Here is a 21,448-nt window from a genome sequence, read left to right as displayed (position 1 = left end):
CTCAACATAATTCACACTAATAGCAAACTTCTGGAGCCATACTCTATATATTAAAATATAATTCCAAAACAACATTCCAGCTGATTTTTATTCTATTATCCTAATTATGCTTTGCAGTCTTCATTAAATATGTATATTTATAAAGTGTTTCTATATTAGTTAGCTTAAACATATACTGAAAATCTGCCAAGTATATTGCATGTCCATATATATGCACTGTCCTGGGCAAAAATATACATGTATGAACTATTATGGATTCATTTCATTAGGCTACTATATGATCTTTTTAGGAAATTTAGATGTAAAAATAGGGTCTTGAGATTTGGACTCACAAGAATTAATCCATAACAAGTTTAATAAATAAATGTAAAAAAAAAACCCATACAAGTCATTTATCATATTAGAGTGCTGACCTTTCTCTCTCACTCGGTTAAAGATTTTAACCTCCTTCAGATTGACTCCAAGACCCGTTCTCATGGTTATGGTTTCCGTGGCATCATTCTTGTGGCCCCTTCTGATGGACCCATTGGCATGTGCTCTGCCAAGAAGTTGAACATACACGATCAACAATCTTTAATTCAAGTCAAGCTAGTTATTTAAGGTGAAGATTACAGATGTCCCAGTAGAAGGGAAAGAAACCAACATTAGTCTGTGACATTGAAAAGGTTGATCCTGGAATAGGAAGAAAAACTGCCTTTTTCTGGGGAAATAACATGGTTTTGTGAGATCCTTTTTGTGACCTTGCTAAGGAATGGCTAATCCTATAAGGGTAAATCATCTAGGGCTAAAATAACATTTTGAGACTCAAATACTTATGAAAAAATAAATTACCTGTCAGACCAGTAGATGTAAGCCCCAAAGACTGCAACTGAAAACATATCCACATTGCTCCCTGACAGCACCATCTCACGATTCCCACCAGTCTCAAGGTCAATTCTTTCTATCTTGTCTGTACGAGCATCACACCAGTACAATTTATTTTCCTAAGATCAATTAAAAAGTAATATTACAAGATGTTTTGTGTTTTATAAAGAAAATAAGACAATGCTACAAGTGGACTAACATAAGTTGGCAGTTAACACACATTAAATACTTAAAAGAAATCGAACAGACCTCATAGTCAATGGAGATGCCATTGGGCCATGCTATTCCCATGCTTACGAGGACAACCTTTTCTGAGCCATCTAAGCGAGCCTTTCCAATGCAGGGCATCTGTCCCCATTCAGTCCAGAACAAGTAGCTGAAATTAAATTGTTGGCTTCTATTAATATGCAGATAAACACAAAAGTGCATAAAAATAATAATTACAGCAATAATGTACTAACAATGAAAATAATCTTATAAACATTAATATACATGTGTGTATATAATAAATTTTTATTATACAAAAATATTTAACCATTCATAGAAATCATGAGGAAGAATTTCCAAAATAACTTTGGTACAGGCCACTCGCTGTCTGAAATGCTTTTTAGCAACTTGCTTTCTTAATTTGTTCCTGTGTATTGTATCTCACACATCATTTCCTTCAAGAAGCCTTCTGTGTTCTCTCTGATTATTGCACCTTGTACTTTTCTTCATAGCATGAATTAGAGTGGCAAATTTCTATTTGTATTTGTCTACAATGTTACTGTTTATTAATATTTTTTGCTGCCACTAGGCTTTAGAATAAATGAGGGAGTAATCTTTTTTCTTGTTTACTATTATAATAAGCAGTAGGTAATTAGAAAATTGTAAAAATAAAAATATTTAAAATCAAATTGTATATAAATTTAAATTTATTTAAATAATGAATGTGTCATAAGTTTTGATTTTGTCCACTTAAATTGATAAATGTAACTATTCTAATTTGAATTTTATAAATTATTTTGTGACTCCATCTTAAAACCTGAATTCATACAAAGCAGATGTTCTTATTTTAATAATCTTATAATACAATGTAATATAGAAGGACTGTGGAAGAAATAAAATATGGAAAGAAAATCCAAAATATGCTGAAGTAAAATAAGATGTCAAAAAAAATGTTAAAAAACAAAAGGTACATAATCCATGCTTTTATTCACTAATTAAGTCAACAAATATTATAATTATATTACAAATTCATGCTTTCAGATGAATTAGATCTATTCTTTTGAAGCTATGCCCACTGAAGTTTTTATTCAGTCTGATAATAGCAATGACTAAAGTTTAGAAAAATATGGAAATGATTCATTTAGGCAAAAATGGGTGTGTATTCTGTGCATATTTGAGTAAATATATAAAAACTATTGTGTATAAAAGAAAGTGAGATTTGTATGGGAAAACCAAAGAAGACCTACATTCATATTTTGTATTATCCATGAAAAATGATACTAAACTACCTAAAAAAATATATATATATTTCCTTTATGCATATTGTTTTGATTTATTTTAAAAGTTGATTTTTTTCTTCCTGAAAATGCTGTATAAATAAATGTGTTAAACTTTTACAACCAGACAAACATGAGGTGTGGCTAGAATCCCAAGTATATTAATCCTGAAGAAACTTGCATTCATATTTACAAGCTCTATAAATCAGAAAGGGAAACTTTATAGCAAGAAATCCAACTAATAATTTATTAGTAAGATCTAGGTTAAAGGAGGCATGGAATATCTATACTTGTATTAAAATTATGATTTTTAAATCTTTAAGTTATATTTAAAAGTTATTAGAAATAAGGAGTTCCCACTGTGGCACGGTGAGTTAAGGATCCAACATCTCTGCAGTAGCTTGGGTCACTGATGAGGCATAGGTTCTATCCCCTGGCTGGTTTAAGGATCTGGCATTGCCTATGCCATAGCTACAAATCAGATTCGATCCCTGGCCTAGGAACTTCCCATTTGCCACAGGTACAGCCAAAATTTTTTTAAAATTATTAAAAATATTTTAACTGAAAGGTAAAATCAGTTGCTTCATTGAACATTTTAGGGAGAAGTTTTAGCATTACTAATGCTTGTTTTTTGTTTGTTTCTTTTGCAGAGTCTGCAGCATGCAGAAGTTACTGGGTCAGGGATTAAACCACCACCACAGTAGTGACCCGAGCCACAACAGTGACAATGATGGGTCCTTAACCTCTAGGTCACCAGGAAACCTCACTAATGTTCTTAATATGACTAGTCAGGGGATGTAATACTGTGAATGAGGCATTTGGGGAGCCAAAATAGACATGTGCTTATTTTTTCAACCTGATTCTTGTAATCTACTTTTAACATAATCCACAGTTCAGATCTGAAAGGAAAATGTGTATAATATACATTTTATTTAATAGTAATCTGCTTTCAAATGTACTAAATGAGTAATAAACATATTGGGTGTGTAGGTCAAATGAGTCATTTAATACATTTAGTTCTCACAACTTTGGATGCTACAGTTCAGGAAATTAATAATCCATACTCACATGGCTGAAAAGGGGGATGCACTCCAGCTTTCCTGACCCAGACCTGTATCATCTCTATGTTGTCTCACCAAATAGAAATATAATGCCACAGTATAATATTCTTATATCAAATGTTATTTTACTAGGGTAAAAAGGGTACTAGGGTATAAAGAGTATAACAAAGATCTCCATACTTAAAAACACAAAATGGAACATGAAAAAATGTCTTAGCGTTGAGAAAAAGTCTCTTTTTCCCCCCAAGTAGTTTCTATTCATTTTAAATGTGCAATATTTCCATGCAGGAGGCTTGGATGAATGGCAAAAAAATTAGGAATTAAAAAAATATTCAAAACAAAACTAACTTGAATAGAGAATTTTAGTCAAATTTTCAGTGGTAATTTAACAAACTATCTATGAAGCCAAAGTGACTGCAGAAATCACTTTTATGGCTAAATATTTATCAACTAAATAAGATTAGAAGATCCTCCTTCTACCAAAATTAAGCAACATTTTATGAATGTCAGGCAAAAAATAATTTATTTGCTCCTTACACGAAAATTGAAAGTAAAGAATTGAATAGAATTAGCACCTTGAGATTCTCTGGGGATTATAAACCAAATGTAGAGAAAGAACACTCTCTAACTTATAAAACGGCAGAGAGAAACTTATGAATAATTTGAGAGTAATTTACAAAGATGTGCTTGAGATGTCTTTAATAAACAGAGTTTTTTTGGTATTTAAATGTGATCTTTAGCAATGGGAAGAAATGAAATGTTTTTCACTGGTTTTTGAGACTTCATGGAAATTAAGATTCAGTGATGGCATTTCAAATTGATGTTGTCCCCATTTGAGTAAAAATTTTGCTGCAACGAATTTTTTGTTAGATTGTATTACATAGCCAGGAAAGTTACCTTTAGAGTATTAGCTTGGTTAATCTAACCCTGGAAATATTTTCAAGGTTACCCTAGATCCAGAAATTTTCAATATTGTCAAAATCAAGTGTTATACTATACAATTGAAATTTCTCTGGATAATAATGTGTCCTAAAATGAAAATCCCTTTATTTACAGAAGCTTAGAGTTACAGAATTTAAAAATTAAAGCAAGATACTCAAAAGTCATTTGAAGGATTATACAAATATTGTCATCATCATAACACAAATCTCTCTCTTAATTAGACACAAGTTTTTGGTAGGAATACGTGCAAAGAACACATATCATGAGTTAACTTCCAATTAATTATTGACATTTGAATAATAGGTAAAATACTCAATTTGGTAGCATTGAAGGTCCTAAAAACCTAGCATATACTTACTGACCCCCAAAAGTGTTTTAATATATCATAAGGCAATTATATGATGTCAGAATTAATTTACACACAGGTTATGCTTAAAAAGGAAAATAAATCTTTTAAAGTTGCAACTAGATTCAAGCTAAACAAGTATATTTTCAAGGTACTATAAATATCTTTGAATAATTTCAAATAAATATATTTTGAGAAATAAGTAATATGAAAATATCCAAATTTGTTGGGGAAAGAGTAAAGGTGTAAAGTGTATGTGGCAGAAAGGGAAGAACAAATGCATCTCAATTTTTAAAGAAATAGCATTAGCCAAGACATGGAGACAACCTAAATGTCCATCGACAGATGAATGGATAAAGATGTGAGATAGATATAGATATAGATATGTAGATAGGACAATGGAATATTACTCAGTCATAAAAAGAATGAAATGTAATTTGCAGCTACATGGATGGACCTAGAGATTCTCATACTGAGTTAGAAGGAGGAAGACAAATACCACATGATATCACTTATATGTAGAATCTAAAATATGACAAAAATGAACTTATCTATGAAACAGAAACAGACTCACACACATAGACAACGGACTTGTAGTTGCCAGGGGGCCAGAGAAGGTTTGGGTTGGGAGTTTGGGAATAGCAAATGCAAACTATTATATATAGAATGGATAAAAAACAAGATGCTATTGTATAGCACAAGGAATCAGGTTTAATGTCTTGTAGTAAACCATAATGGAATAGGATATAAAAAAGAAACTATATATGTATAACTTAATCATTTTGCTGTAAGCAGAAACTAACATAAATTAACTATTTCACAATTAAAAAATAAAAATATTATTAAATGTGACTCATGTATTTTAAATATCTGAATAATAATGAAAAGCCACTAAATCAATCATTTTCTTTGAGTTTAAGGTTCTTTTCTTTGACTATTAAACTATTTTCCTGGAGCATAGATCTGGTTCACAGTTTTTACAATAAACTTACTATTCATATTTCTATCCCTTCTCTAAGAATGATGTAGATAATTTATTAGATATGCAACATAAAATCTGAAATTACCAAAATATTCCATGCTGGCACACACACAAAAAAAATGAACATCACATCACTCTCTTATGTAGTCAGTTGTCTTGGCTAAGAATCAAAATTGTCCCTTTGTCCTCTGCTAGAGTAGGGGTCAACAGTGTTACTTAAAATGTAAGAAAAATACAAAAAATAAAACCAAAGCCCTATAGATTAGCAGTAGTAGCTTAACACTTTCACTGGAATCACTTAGTGATTAATACTGATTGAATACTTTGTAGACCAACATGTCAATGTCTCCATCTCCACAAGCAAAATAAGATTGTCAGTCTGAATACATTTCATGAATACATGAATTGAAATCCTTCATCTCCTATAAGAAATACAGTGTAATGCAGAATATTCTGTGTTCCTGTGAAGGCTTCACCACAGTTCCTTTCCCTTCATTTATGTGCAGTTTTTTGTTTTGAGAAAGTATTGCATGCCTATCCCAAATCACTTTTCAAGCCCTGAATGTGTTATTTTGCATAGAGGCTCTATAATATAAAAATAACTCAACTACAAATAGAACATTCTGCTAAAAGGAAGAGAGTCTAGAGACAGTATAAACTTGAACACTATTTCTAGTTTTTTTTTTTTTTTGGCAGTAGTTTTGTGGATGGTTCTCAAATGTGTTTTTTCATTGCAGTCATGCACTCATTCAACAAATATTAATTAGGTATCTATTAAGTCCTGGAGCTGATGATGTGAATTGAATTACACTTGGTGACCCTTATGAAGCTCTCTGTTTAATGGCTGAGGCAAACGGGTAAATAAAGAATTACCTGAGAAAAATGCTAACAGCAGTGCTTAAAACTTGTTAGTTGTAAGTCTCTGTAAGTCATGAAAGTAGGGGCTTCAGCATTAAAATTATGGAAGTGCTGTGGTGGAAGAAGTTATTCCTATAAACAACTTCAGAAATGAACTTTTGGTGTTCACCAGTGGTTCAGTGGGTTAAGGATTCAGTGTGTTTACTGCTATGGTGCAGTTTCGATCCTTGGCCTGATAATTCCACATGCTATAGGTGCAGCCAAAAAACAAAATAAAACAAACAAAAAAACTCCCACAAAAAACAACATCAACAACAACCCAGAAATGAACTTTTCCTTTTCCTCTGAAGAAATATAATAAAGATACAGGTCATCTGTGTTGCTCTCTCTTTGTATTTAAGCTTTAAAATATTTTTAAGTTATCATTTGTTCTTCAGGTCTTGTTTCGGTTTCTGTTAAATTTTCCATGAGATTCCTTCTTGACTCATTATTTTGTAGTATTAATTATATAAAATAATTATGTCTGTTCCCAGCCAACACTGGAGAAAAAATCTTTAGAAAGAAAATTTTCTTTGCATCTGTAATTCCATATCATGTTAGGCTTATCATCCTAAATTATATTTAATTCCTTATTTTATTTATATATTTACACCCTGCCTTATTGCCCATCCTCTTAACAAATATATACATATACAGGTATGTGTACATATATGACATTAGTTTGCTATTTACATGGTTAACAGTGGTTTTCCTGAGTGAATGGTCCATCTTTTATTCACTTTTCATATCTTCAATACATAACATTTAACGTTTCTCTAGAATCCATGAATTTCTTATGAAATACTTAACACCAAGACTCCTAGAGCCTAGATCCCTAGTGCTCATGAGCTGACTTATAATTCACAAAATATTGCACAGAAAAATGTGTTTCATGACCTCCAACTCTCTTATATAGCAGTCATGTGCAACCTATCCTGAATATCCTACATCAAAATGAAGAAATTTTTATAGGTAACTAGAGAAAGAAATATTTCAAATATTGATCAGATCTCTTACGAAATAAGGGTAAGGTCATACACTGGTGTGTGGCTCTCTGGTCTCCATTCAAAATACCTTGGTGGTCTGGGCCATATGCTCCCTCTATGGGAGGTGGCAGGACTTTCTGACCTCTCTCTCTCCTCCACCAGTTCACAGCTGCAATGGTAGCTGAGGGCATCTTAATCACTTCTAGCCTTTCATTTCTCTTTGCAGTAGAAGAGGTCAGTCAGATCCAAGATTTTTTTTTTTTCTTTATGGGGCTGCACCTGTGGCATATGGAAGTTCCTGGGCTAGAGGTCAAATCAAAGCTACAGCTGCTGGTCTACACCACAGCCACAGTAATACAGGATCCAAGACACATCCAAAACCTATACCACAGCTTTGCAGCAACACCAGTAGATGTATATTATAAATATGCACTTCAGCATTTCTTGGAGAAGGCAAGATGGCAGAAGAGCAGGGGGATGTGCTCGCCCTCTCCCACAAACACAACAACAACAACAAAAAAACATATCTACATGTTAGATTCGCACAGAACAGCAACTAAACCTGGCAGAAGAACTTAAACCTCTAATAATGGCAAGAATTTGTGACATAACTGGGTAAAACAAGAGAAAAGAGGAGAGTGAAAGAAGGGGATGGGTGTTCTCAAAAGGGAACTGTAAAGGAGAAAGGCAACCCACACTACCCTGGAAAGTCACCTAATCGATGGAAAGATCAACTGAGTTGGAGGGATCTCCAGACACCATGAAGAGTAAAGCAGAAGGTCTGAAAAGCAGAGTGAGAGCCGAACAGATCATCTGAACTACTGGCACAGTCACCAAAAACTGAGACGCTCAGGTGGGGGCTGGGCACCAAGACCTCGGCTCCAGAGGTTAGTACCCCAGAGCAGGCTGGGGTTGGCAGTGCAGAGACAGCCTGGGGGACTAGGAAGCCGTTGGTCAGTTTGGCGGTGTGGAGACAGCCTGGGGGACTAGGAAGCCGGGCATCACCGGTAGAGGGAGCAATATGCTAAGGGTTGGGGAGTGGAAAGCTACAACAGAGGGAACCTGGGAGAAGGTCTGGACCCACAGGAGAGGCAAGGTGCCAGTGCTGGGGAGGGGAGGGGAGGAGGGGCGGCCGCCATAGAATACTCCTTGTGCCCCAGTGAGTGTGCTCCTCTGCCAGCTAGCAGAGAGCAGTGCTTCCCAGTGCATCCCCCCTCCCCCTCCCCTGCACGCATGCCTGACCTGAGTCTGACTGCCATCCCGGAGGGCTGGCCTCACCACTTATAGGAAGCCGACCACCTCAGGGGCTTTCCATGCCCTGGCCTGCCCACCCTCTGGAGGGGCGACACCCCCACAGAGCAGGGCCCAGCACTGCCAGCCCCTTGGAAGAACTCTGAAGCCTGAAACGCCAGAGCAAGTTCTGCCTAGCCATGGGAAGTCTGCCTCCATTGTGGTGCGGACCTGCCAGTCCCACCTGCCCTTGGGAAGTTTTCCTTTGCTTCAGAGTGACCCTGCTAGCCCCACCCACCCTCAGGAAATGCCCTGTTGCCTCAAAGAAGACCAGCCAACAATGCCAGCCCTGGGGAAACACTTCACAGCACTGCCAGGGCAAACCCTGCCTGGCCACGGGGAGTACACCTCCACCAAGAAAAAGAAGGTAACAAGCAAGATGAAGAAGCTTAGAAACCATTCCCAGTTAAACCAACAGGAGAACTCACCTAAAGCAGTCAACAATGAAACATAACTCTGCAGTCTGACAGACTTGGAGTTCAAAAGGGAGATAGTGAAAATACTGAAGAAATTAAGAGATGTGAAAGGTAATGCAGACTCCCTCAGAAAGGAACTACAAAATATAAAGAGGAGCCAAGAAAAAGTAGAAAATTCATTTGCAGAGATACAAACTGAGCTAAGGGCAGTAAAAACCAGAATGAATAATGCAGAAGAACAAATTAGTGATTTGGAAGATAGAATAATGGAAATCACCCAAACAGGACAGCAGACAGAAAACCAAATGAAAAACAATGAAAGCAATATGAGACCTATTCGATAATATAAAGCAGGCCAATCTATGCATAATAGGAATTCTGGAAGGAATAGAAAAAAATAAGGGAGTAGAAAATATATTTGAAGAAACTATCGTTGGAAACCTCCCAAATCTAAAGGATACTGAGTTCAAGATACAGGAAGCACAGAGGGCCCCAAACAAGTTAAATCCAAATAGACCCATACCAAGTCACATTATAATAAAAATGGCAAAAGTTAATGATAAAGAGAGGATCCTAAAGGCAGCAAGAAAAGGCAAAATGTCACTTATAAGGGAACCCTCATAAGGCTATCAGCTGATTTCTCTACAGAAACTCTGTAGGGCAGGAGGGAATGATAAGAGATATTTAAAGTCCTGAAAGGAAAAAATGTGCAACCTAGAATACTCTATCCAGCAAGAATATCATTTAAAATAGAAGGGGAAATAAAAATTTTTTCCAACAAACAAAAGCTAAAAGAATACAGCAATACAAAATCCAGGCTAAAAGAAATATTGAAAGGGCTTCTCTAAATCAAAAGGAAAAAAAAAAAAAAGAAGAGCTAGGATGGAAGAAACCACATCAGAGAGTAGTCACTCAAATACTCAAATAAGCCAGCATACAGATCTAATCATTAACATGTTTAAAACAAAATAAAATTAAAAAGAAAAAAACAACCATCAAAATCATAAAATGTGGGCAAGGGTAGTAAGGAAATAAATTCTTTTAATTTTCTTTTTTTTTAATTTTAGTATGGTAATGAAGTGTTTGAACCTACAGGAATATCAGCCTAAAACACACAATTATAGGAAGGGGTTAAACATACTTAAAAAACAGGGCAACCACAAATCAAAACCAAATATTACATTCACAAAAAATTAAAAACACTCAAGCAGAAAATAATTGGAGACCATCCAACCAAAAAAAGAAAGAAAGAATGGAAAATCATAGAATCAACTGGAAAACGAGGTTCAAAATGGCAATAAATAGTCATCTATCAATTATCACCTTAAATGTCAATGGACTGAATGCTCCAATCTGAAGACCCAGAGTGGCAGACTGGATAAAAAAGCAAAAACCTTCAATCTGCTGCCTACAAGAAACTCACCTTAGGACAAAGGACACATATAGATTGAAAGTGAGGGGGTGGGAAAAGATATTTCATGCCAATGGACATGACAGGAAAGCAGGAGTTGCAATACTTATACCAGAGAAAATAGAGATTCAAAAAACAATAGAGAAAGTTAATAAAACAAAGAGCTGGTTCTTTGAAAAGGTAAACAAAATTGACAAACCCCTGGCTAGACTCACCAAGAAGAGGAGAGAAAGAACCCAAATAAACAAAATAAGAAATGAAAAAGAAATCACAACGGATACTGCAGAAATACAAAAAAAAAACCATGAGAGAATACTACAAACAACTATATTCCAACAAATTTGACACCTGGAAGAAATAGACAACTTTCTAGAATCTTACAGCGTGCCAAAACTGAGTCAAGAAGAAATAGATCAACTGAACAGACCCATCACTAGAAATGAAATTGAATATGTCAAAAAAACACTCCCCACAAATAAAATTCCAGGACCAGATGGCTTCACAGGAGAATTCTACCAAACATACGAAGAGGATCTGGTGCCCATCCTCCTTAAACTTTTTCAAAAGGTTGAAGAAGAAGGGACACTCCCAAAGACATTCTATGATGTCACTATCACCCTAATTCCAAAACCAAAGACACCACCAAAAAAGAATACTATCAGTCAATATCTTTGATGAATATAAACACAAAAATTCTCAACAAAATTTTAGCCAACTGAATCCAACAACATATCAAAAAGTTCATATCAAAAAGTTCATACACCCCATACAGGTGGGGTTCATCCCAGATGCATGAGGATGGTAAAATATATGCAAATAAATCAACGTCATACACCACATTAACAAAAGAAAAATCAAAAACCACACTATCATCTCAATAGATGCAGAAGCATTTGACGAAGTCCAACATCCAATTATGATAAAAACTCTCACGAAAGTGGGTCTAGAGGGAACATTCCTGAACATAATCATAGCCATTTATGGCAAACCCACAGCAGATATAATTCTCAATAGAGAAAAGCTGAAAGTCTTCCCACTCAAATCTGGAACAAGACGGGGATGCCTACTCTCACCACTGCTATTCAACATAGTTTTGGAAGTCCTAGCCACAGCCATCAGACAAACAAAAGAAATAAAAGGCATCCAAAAGAGGTACAACTGTCACTGTAGGCAGATGACATGATACTATACTTAGAAAACCCTAAGGACTCAACCACAAAACTACTTGAACTGACCAACAAATTCAGCAAAATAGCAGGATATAAGAATAACATTCAGAAATCATTCACATTTCTGTATATTAACAATGAAATATTAGAAAAGGAATACAAAAATACAACACTTTTTTAAAATTGCACCCCCAAAAATCAAATACCTGGGAATACACTTGACCAAGGAGGCAAAGGACTTATATGCCAAGAACTATAAAACATTAATTAAGGAAATTAAAGAGGATTCAAAGAAATGGAAAGTTATTCCATGCTCCTGGGTTGGAAAAATTAATATTGTAAAAATGGCCACACTACTTAAATCAATCTAGAGATTCAATGCACTCCCTATCAAATTAACCATGACAGTTTTCACAGAACTAGAACAAGCAATCCAAAAATGTATACAGAACTACAGAAGACCCAGAATTGCCAAAGCAATTCTGAGGAACAGAATCCAAGCAGGAGGCATAACTCTCCCAGACTTCAGGCAATATTATAAAGCCACAGTCATCAAAACAGTGTATTACTGGTACCAAAACAGACAGACAGACCAATGGAACAGAATTGAGAATGCAGAAGAAATAAACCCAGACACTTATGGTCAATTAATCTTTAACAAAGGAGTCAAGAGCATAAAATGGGAAAAAGAAAGTCTATTCAGCAGGAGATGCTGGGAAACCTGGACAGCAGCATGCAAATCAATGAAACTAGAACACACCCTCACACCATGCACAAAAATAAACTCAATGGCTGTAAGATTAAATAGAAGACAAGACACCTTCAAACTCCTGGAAGAGAACATAGGCAAAACATTCTCTGACATCAGCTTCATGAATATTTTCTCAGGTCATTCTCCCAAAGCAACAGTAATAAGAGCAAAAATAAACCAATGGGACCTAATCACACTGACAAGCTTTTGCACAGCAAAGGAAACCAAAATGAAATCAAAATGACAACTTACAGAATGGGAGAAAATACTTTCAAATGATGCAACTGACAAGGGCTTAATCTCTAGGATATACAAGCAACTTATACAGCTCAACAGCAAAAAAGCCAGCAACCCAATGGAATAATGGGCAAAAGACCTGAATAGACATTTCTGCAAGGAAGATGTACAGATGGCCAACAAGCACATGAAAAAATGCTCAACATTGCTGATTATAAGAGAAATGCAAATCAAAACTGCCATGAGATACCACCTCACACCATTCAGAATAGCCATCATTAATAAGTCCACAAATAACAAGTGCTGGATGGGTTGTGGAGAAAAGGGAACCCTCTTGCACTGTTGGTGGGAATGTAAGCTGGTACAGCCACTATGGAGAACAGTATGGGGGTACCTTAGAAATCTATACATAGAACTACCATATGACCCAGCAATCCCACTCTTGGGCCTATATCTGGCCAAAACTTTCCTTGAAAAAGAAACATGCACCTGCATGTTCTTTGCAGCACTATTCACAATAGCCAAGACATCGAAATAACCCAAATGTCCATTGACAGATGATTGGATTAGGAAGATGTGGCATATATACAGAATGGAATACTACTCTGCCACAAAAAAGAACAAAATAATGCCATTTGCAGCAACGTGGATGGAACTAGAGACTCATACTAAGAGAAGTAAGTCAGAAAGACAAAGACAAATACCATATGATATCACTTATAACTGTAATCTACTGTATAGCACAAATGAACCCTTCCACAGAAAAGAAAATAATAGACTTGGAGAATAGACTTTTGGTTGCCCAAGGGTAGAGGGAGCGAGTGGGAGGGGTCGGGAGCTTGGGGTTAACAGATGTAAACTATTGCTCTTGGAATGGATTTACAATGAGATCCTGCTCTGTAGCATTGAGAACTATGTCTAGGTACTTACATTACAACACAACAACAGGAGGAAAAAGTATGTATACATGTTTGTGTATCTTGGTCCCATGCTGTACAGTGGAAAAAAAAATAAAAATAACTCACTAAATAAATAAATATGCACTTCGATCCCGTAATTATTTCTACTGCAAATCAAATTTAATTCTCTTTTTTTTTTTGTCTTTTCTGTCGTTGTTGTTGTTGTTGCTCTTTCTTGGGCCGCTCCCGCGGCATATGGAGGTTCCCAGGCTAGGGGTTGAATCGGAGCTGTAGCTGCCAGCCTACACCAGAGCCACAGCAACGTGGGATCCGAGCCATGTCTGCGACCTACACCACAGCTCACGGCAACGCCGGATCGTTAACCCACTGAGCAAGGGCAGGGACCGAACCCGCAACCTCATGGTTCCTAGTAGGATTCGTTAACCACTGCACCACGACGGGAACTCCTCTTTCTTTTTTATATGTGTCACCTTATCCTCAAATGCAAAATATACTTTAGGAGATGGTGTTAAACTATGCTATACTCTTTCTAGTGTAGAAGATGTTAAACTGTCATTCAAGACCTTCTATATATTATTGGGCATTTTCCAAAAGTGTACATATATATATATATATATATATATATATATATATAAGTCCACAAATTAATAAGTTACAAATTAATATATATATATAATATATATATATATATATCATCAATCAAAGACTATCTGACAATATATACTTGTTGGCCACCAAGATACCATGTAAAGCTGAATCTCTGCCATGGAAATAAATGCTTTTCAGAAAGTTATTTATGGACACAGAAATATAAAGCTAAAATAAGAGAGGCAGTATAGATCCCGGTGCCTAAAAAGAAAAAAATCACAGACTATTTGTGCTTAACTTAAGAGATCACATACCAGGGGAGGTTAGCCAACTTTTTTGTTATACTGTGATTTTCTACACCGACTTTTTTGTTGCAGGTAGAAAATGACTTTTTAGCATAAGAATTGTCACAGTTCAATTTTTTATGGGAGTGATACCTTATCAAAAAGAAAACTCAATTGAGGGGAGAAACTGACTTTTTAATCTGAACTAAATTCATATATGCTTTCTATTTTGCATTTGGCTACATTTTTTTTCCGGTCTTTTTGCTATTTCTTGGGCCGCTCCTGCCTATGCCAGAGCCACAGCAACGCAGGATCCGAGCCGCGTCTGCAACCTACACCACAGCTCACGGCAACGCCGGATCATTAACCCACTGAGCAAGGGCAGGGTCCAAACCCGCAACCTCATGGTTCCTAGTCAGATTCGTTAACCACTGCGCCACGACGGGAACTCCCATATTTGGCTACATTTTAAAAGACCTCAAGTCCCCATTGTTAACAAACAGGCTTCATGCCCACTTTTCAAGGCACATTTATATATTGGATTCAGCTAATTTACTCCATAATGATTTACCTTTTCCTTTGCAAATATCACCTGCCACATCTTAACTTCAAGCAGAATATCAAAATGCTCTACTTTATTCCCATGATATGAATTTTGACACTTAAATGACCAAGTAATATTACCTGGAAATCAGTGTTTGAATAAATTTTACATAAGAGTGTTCATTTATAATCCTCCTCCCATACCTCAAGTCTGCAAACATGTGGATAATATATTGGGAGATACATATCACTAATATTTCCAATCAATAATAAATATTTCCTAAAAATATACTGAACATTTTGAAAGGTATATCAATTCTTAACTATAAATCCTGAAAACTATCCATGTGACAATATTTAAGAAATATTGGGGGGAAGGGGTAAGATTAGAAAGAGAAATAATATTTAAAATATTGCTATACATGTCAAAGATTTCTTCTTTTGTGGTTGAAATGTAAATATTGTTTTCAGGGGGCTCAAAATTAATAAACCAAAAGTGTTTACTGTGATCCTCCAGCTGAGTCAGTGCTGAGCTCAGAATTGCAATGGAAAGAAATTGAAAATCTAAGAGATGGCTGGAAAGAAGAAATGACAGGATTTATGGACAGATGAGATTAGGTGATGAAAACCTATGAAAAGTCTAAAGAAAGTTTCCATCCTCTCAGGACAAAGGAACCATGATAACACAAAGAGAGATGCCATGGAAAGAAAGGAAAAGAAAGATGCTAAGGAAAGAAAGTCAGTGAATGAAAAGTAGGAGAACATGGTATATTTCAGTGATAGTTGGATGTTCAAGTAAATATTTTCTAAAGGAAACTATAAATGTAAGTAAAGGAATGAAGATGAAATATTAGATTACTGAAGTGATTAAAGTCAAATACATGATAATTTTAAAAGATAAATAAAACAAGAGAGAAAAGAGTAAACAAAGACTTAAAGGAGGAGAAAGATGCTCAGAAGAGATAAAAATAATCAGAGTAAATATATGGAAGCAGCCAAAGAGAACAAGACAACTTAGAGAAGGTAACACAGAAAATAAACCCTTGAGTGGATAGTCAATGCAGAAGTGTCAAGGAGAACGCAAGTAGTGTGAAACCTGAAAAAAAAAAAATCTGGATTTGGCTATGGATAAATTTAGAAATTCCTGGAAAGAACTAAATTCCTAAAATGAAAACCCATTTCAGAAGATCAATGAGGAGACAACGGGTATATGTTTCTATTCTAAGAAGTTGAAAAGTAAATATGCAGAGAGAAATGAAATGTTGGTAATTTTTTTTTTCAAAGAAGAAGGATCTGAACCTATTTGAAAGCAAAGGGAAAGGCTTCATTGAAAGGAATAAGTTAAAGATGATAGACTAGAAAGAATAGTTATTTCAGTGAGATGCCTGAGGAAATAGATGGCATTGTGCCCAGAATAAAAGTGAAGTAGATTTAAGTAAGGAAAAAAAAAAAAAAAAAAAAAAACTTTCTCTGAGGTCATATGCCTTTATTTTAAGACATTCACATTATGCATTTGTACATTCCACTTTCCCTTACCATCACATGGTCACTCTATTAATCGCCAAACATCATCATCACAATTAACCACCAAACCTATTTAACTGATTTACTAATCGCTGACAATTTTGCCATTTTCTCCCTCACTGCTGACATACTTAGGGATGTTATGGCTCAAGTTGATGAACCTGGGAACATCTCAGTTCACGGTCCTTCATCTTTATCTGTTCCAGGGACCTACTTCTCTCTTTTGCCTTTGCCTTACATAAGCAAAGCCACAAACTTTTCTAAAGGATCACATGAAAATGCTTTATTTCCAATTTCACCAATTTTGAAATAAGCTGCTCTTAATTTATCGAGTTGACTGGGTCATTCATGTCTACTGAACCTTAACTCTTTACCCTTACTCTGGCCTCCTGTCCTTGGTTTCCCTCCTTTTCATCACTGGTTTCTAGACCTCGTCTCTTGATTCATGGTTACTCCCTTACTATTACCAGCTTTGGAACTGTCACTGATTGCTCTATATTGGACCCATTTTTCCCTCATTTTTTTAGTTACTGCTAAGTTGCCAAGCAGCAACTATTACTCAAGCTCAAGGCCATATAAACATCCCATTAGATTACTGAAATCCATTCCAGGCGAACTCATGTTACTTGGACTCCTTTTATTCACATTGTGTTTTATGAATATTCTATTTGCCGCAATAGTTTCAGCAAAACTTACCTATTCGTTTAAAGCTGCTAACCCTCTCCTATTGACTATCCCTTATGAGTTTCTTTAATTTCACTCATTTTAACCTCTAAAATGTATTCTATTGGCATATTCTATCTCTTCTTTCACTCCAAAATGGAAGAAGAGAACTTTCCCTAACTTAATCCTCCCATTTAAATTTATCTTATTTAATCTTCCCAATCACCAAAAAGGATATAGGCATTTGATATCAAGGTAGTTCAAAAGATCTCATAGGTAGGAAATGTCCAAGCTAGAGTTCCAAACTGTGGTGGACACTGTTGGTGCTTCACTTAGACATCCTCAGATCATTTACTCTAAGTACTCTAGTTCCCAGATCTTATGTCCTCTTGTTTTTAATAGCTCACATAGGCAACTTTCTTCAGAGTACAGCTATTGGAATCTCTTTCCTGAGGAGTGCTGAGAGCCAGAAATCTTTGAAGTGTACGTCTCCCCAGGGTTGCCCTTGTCCAATGAATAATTTGGTGGAAGTTCAAAGCCAAGCTCACTTGTTAAGTGATGTTTACCCTCCAAAACTTTCCAAGGCATCTATCTGAGGCTTGGACTTTGCTCATTGAATCTTTCCTTGGTCTGTTCTGCTTTCCTATCCTGCTTCTCCTGATTAATTTTTCATTCCAAGATCTGTTTTTAGGATACTTGATATGAGGTGCAAATCTTGTCTATCTGCTATCTGTCCACTGTTCTTGCTTTCACCCTATTGGTTCTTCCTTGACATGTTTCCTCCTACACTCCCTGGGATCTGTCTCCTCTTTACATGCTTTTTCTTCGACTTCCTTTCTGCCAATTTTCATCCCCTCTGCCCATGAATATTTGCAATACTCACGGACCCCACTAAGAAAAACTTTCTCTGTACCCTACTAACTTCTCGACAAACCTATTTTTTCCTCTTTCCTTCATTGTTCAAGTTTCTGTCACTGTGGTCTAAATGTACTGGCTCTACTTTCTAATTATCTTTCACCTATTAATTCTTTATATTTGGCTACTGTTCTCACCAGTCTCCTGAAATTCATAATAATTAAAAATGTCATCCTGATCATCAGTTGGATATTGTGTTTTCTGCTTTTCTCTCTTATATTCTCTTTACTACTGGCACACTCTTCTTCCTAAAACTCTCTTCTCTTGGTTTCTATGATACAGTAGTTTTGTGAGGACTTGAAATGGATTTTTTTCTCTGGTCTGAGGACTTGCAGTGAAAAAGTCATACAATTTTTCCATGTATTACTCTTTTCTACTTACCTTGGCCTCCCACTTATCTATTTGCCTCTGGCTCTCTTATGTTAGTTGGCTTGAGGGCACAGAAAGAACCCTATGTCCTCTTTCATAACACTCTCCTGAGATGATAAGTAATCATTTCTAAGAATTCCTTAAAGAATACTACAACTTCAATAAATTCTCATTATATATCTGATCTCTGCTTAAGTGGATTGTTTGAAGCCAGGGGAAGGTTTAGGAGAGAGAGTCCAGGACCAGTTTATGTTTCACTTGGTAAACTGAGGATGGAATCATCATAGTAATATCTTTAAAATGTGGGGAACCTTATTGTCTATTTTATGGCCCCAACTTATCTTCCAGCTATATTACCTACTCTTCCCTGAATGTACCTCATGTATTTAACCCTTTTTGGTTAGGGTTAGGGTTAGGGTTAGGGTTAAATATTCTACTTTTGTTTCATATAATATATTCCCATTCCATCTCAATTGAGACTTCTTCAAGTCTCAATAAAGCCACTACTAATCACCACCATTGCTGCTACTACCCTCACTTTTACTACCAACTCTAATCCTATGCTAGCTCTTTTTTCTTAAAATTTAATGCATTTTATAATAGTCTTATGAAAATTATCACTTTACAATGAAATTTAGATATGAGACTTCAGCTCGAGTCATAAAAATCTGGTCTTTTTATGTGCCTCCAAATTAGTCTTACTTTCCTGTTTTTTTTGTTTGTTTGTTTTTTTGTTTTTGTTTTTTTAGGGCCACACCTGCAGCATATGGCACACGGGAGTTCCCAGGCTAGGAGTTGAATCAGAGTTGGAGCTACTAACCTAGACCACAGCCACAGCTGCTAACCTAGACCACAGCCACAGCAACAGCAACAGGGGATCAGAGCCACATCTGTAACATATACTGCAGCTCGCAGCAATGCCAGATCCTTAACCCAGTGAGTGAGGCCAGGGATTGACCCTGTATCCTCATAGATACTAGTCAAGTTCATAACCTGCTGAGCCACAATAGGAATTCCACTTCACTGGTTTTATTTAAAAAAAAACAACTCGATTTTTGTGCTTGTTTAAAATGGAAGTTTGAACAGAAAACATTGTGAATGGAAGTTACTTCTTACTTAAACCATCATACTTCAGAGTGTGCACCAGTGTCTTTCATACAGTAAGTAGTCTTATTTGTCAAGATGTACTGAATTAAAGGCTGAGGGGAGATGGAGACGTTCTGACTTGACCTGTTTTGCAGTGTGTAGAACTTGAACATTCATTGAATAAACTGACAAAAAGTGAAGTACATGTGGATTTCTTTGCCTAATGTCCTTAATCATCCTAAGAAGTAGGTAAAGGTTTGTGCTAAAATGGCTGTACAAAAGACACTTATGAAAAGAAGCTCTGGAATAACAACCTGAAGGCGTATACTAGGTTTCAATAGAAATGCAAAAGAAAATACAGATCGACAAGTTAGCAGCAAGAAGCCTATTAAACTGAACTGCATAAATCTATAATAGGATAGGCATAAGAGGTTCTCTACAATAAAATGAAATGTTGGACTTATTATAAGTATGATGGGAGGAAATTCTTTATTTGAAACAAACCCACTTCCTATGCATCTATGATATTTTATAGCCCTGAAATTCTATTTGCTCCTACCATAAGAGTAATTATTCATAGTCTAGCAATTGATCAGTTTTTTCCAATGAGGATATAATGATTTATTGCTTAATTATAAATTGTAATTTAAAAAGAGATTTTAAAAATATCGTCACATTGGAAGAGGACATTTTTTTTTTCTTTATATGGGTGCGTCTGCGGCATATGAAAGTTCCCAGGCTAGGTGTTAAATTGGAGCTGCAGCTACAGGCCTACACCACAGCCACAGCAACACTGGATCCAAGTTGCATCTGTGACTGTGCTGCAGCTTGTGGCAATGCTAAATCCTTAATCCACTGAGCAAGGCCAGGAATGGAACATGTATCCTCACAGAGACTAGGTTGGCTTCTTAATCTGCTGAGTCACAATAGGAATCCTAGGTTTATAACTTTCTTAATTGTGTTTTTATATCCAACTTAACAGGCATGATAGGAACAAACTAAATTGAATCATGTGCTTTGTTCTTAGAATTAAGCAAAATTATACCTTCCCTCCCCTCTACATTCTTTTTTTATTTTACTTTTAAAAAATTTTTATTATAGTTGATTTACAATGATCTGTCAATTCGTGCAGCAAAGTAACCTAGTTATACATATATATACATACACATTCTTTTTTTCATATTATTGTCTATCATGTTCTATAACAAGTGGTTGGATATAGTTTCCTGTGCTATTAAGCAGGACTTAATTGCTTATCCATTCTAATATAATATTTTGCATCTACTAACCCTAAACTCCCAGTCCATCCCACTCCCTCCACATTTTTATGGTAGTAGCAAGTATCTATGGGCAGGTGGTTGTAGGGAGGAGGATGTACATGGTGAAGTTAGACCCAATTCAAAAATTTTTAAAAAACTTCTAGTTTTTCCAACATTATATAATTACTGTTTATTCTCTCTTTCCCTTATAGTTCTAATCTTTAAGTTTTTATTATAATTTTATGCTAAAACTGTTAAAAAATTTTTTATGTGCTTCATATTTTTGGTTATTAATTTCCATAGTTCTTGACTATAAATGTGTGTGTGAATATGTACGTAATGTGTAACACACACATACATACACACATAGTGTATCCTAATCTTTGAAGTTCAGAAAAACTTAACTGTCCCATACATCACGCTAATATAAAAAGTAACATATCTGAAATTGCTGACCTAGT

The 21,448-nt window shown here is 35.7% G+C and overlaps 1 protein-coding gene across 1 annotated transcript in view; it reads right to left on the bottom strand.

The window, feature by feature from the left end:
• Nucleotides 1–21,448, bottom strand: part of LRP1B (LDL receptor related protein 1B) — a 1,901,444-nt gene that overhangs the window by 442,030 nt on the left and 1,437,966 nt on the right. The window contains exons 38-40 of the mRNA XM_047772014.1: nt 1,114–1,240; nt 832–983; nt 414–538 (exon numbers count right to left, since the gene is read on the bottom strand). Of these exons, the coding sequence (XP_047627970.1) occupies nt 414–538; nt 832–983; nt 1,114–1,240 (404 nt within the window). The remainder of the gene's footprint in view (nt 1–413; nt 539–831; nt 984–1,113; nt 1,241–21,448) is intronic.

The sequence above is a fragment of the Phacochoerus africanus genome, chromosome 3, assembly GCF_016906955.1.
Source record: "Phacochoerus africanus isolate WHEZ1 chromosome 3, ROS_Pafr_v1, whole genome shotgun sequence".
Lineage (NCBI taxonomy): Eukaryota > Metazoa > Chordata > Mammalia > Artiodactyla > Suidae > Phacochoerus > Phacochoerus africanus.
The sequence above is the reverse complement of the archived record's forward strand: the minus strand, read 5'-3'. Positions and strand labels throughout refer to the sequence as shown.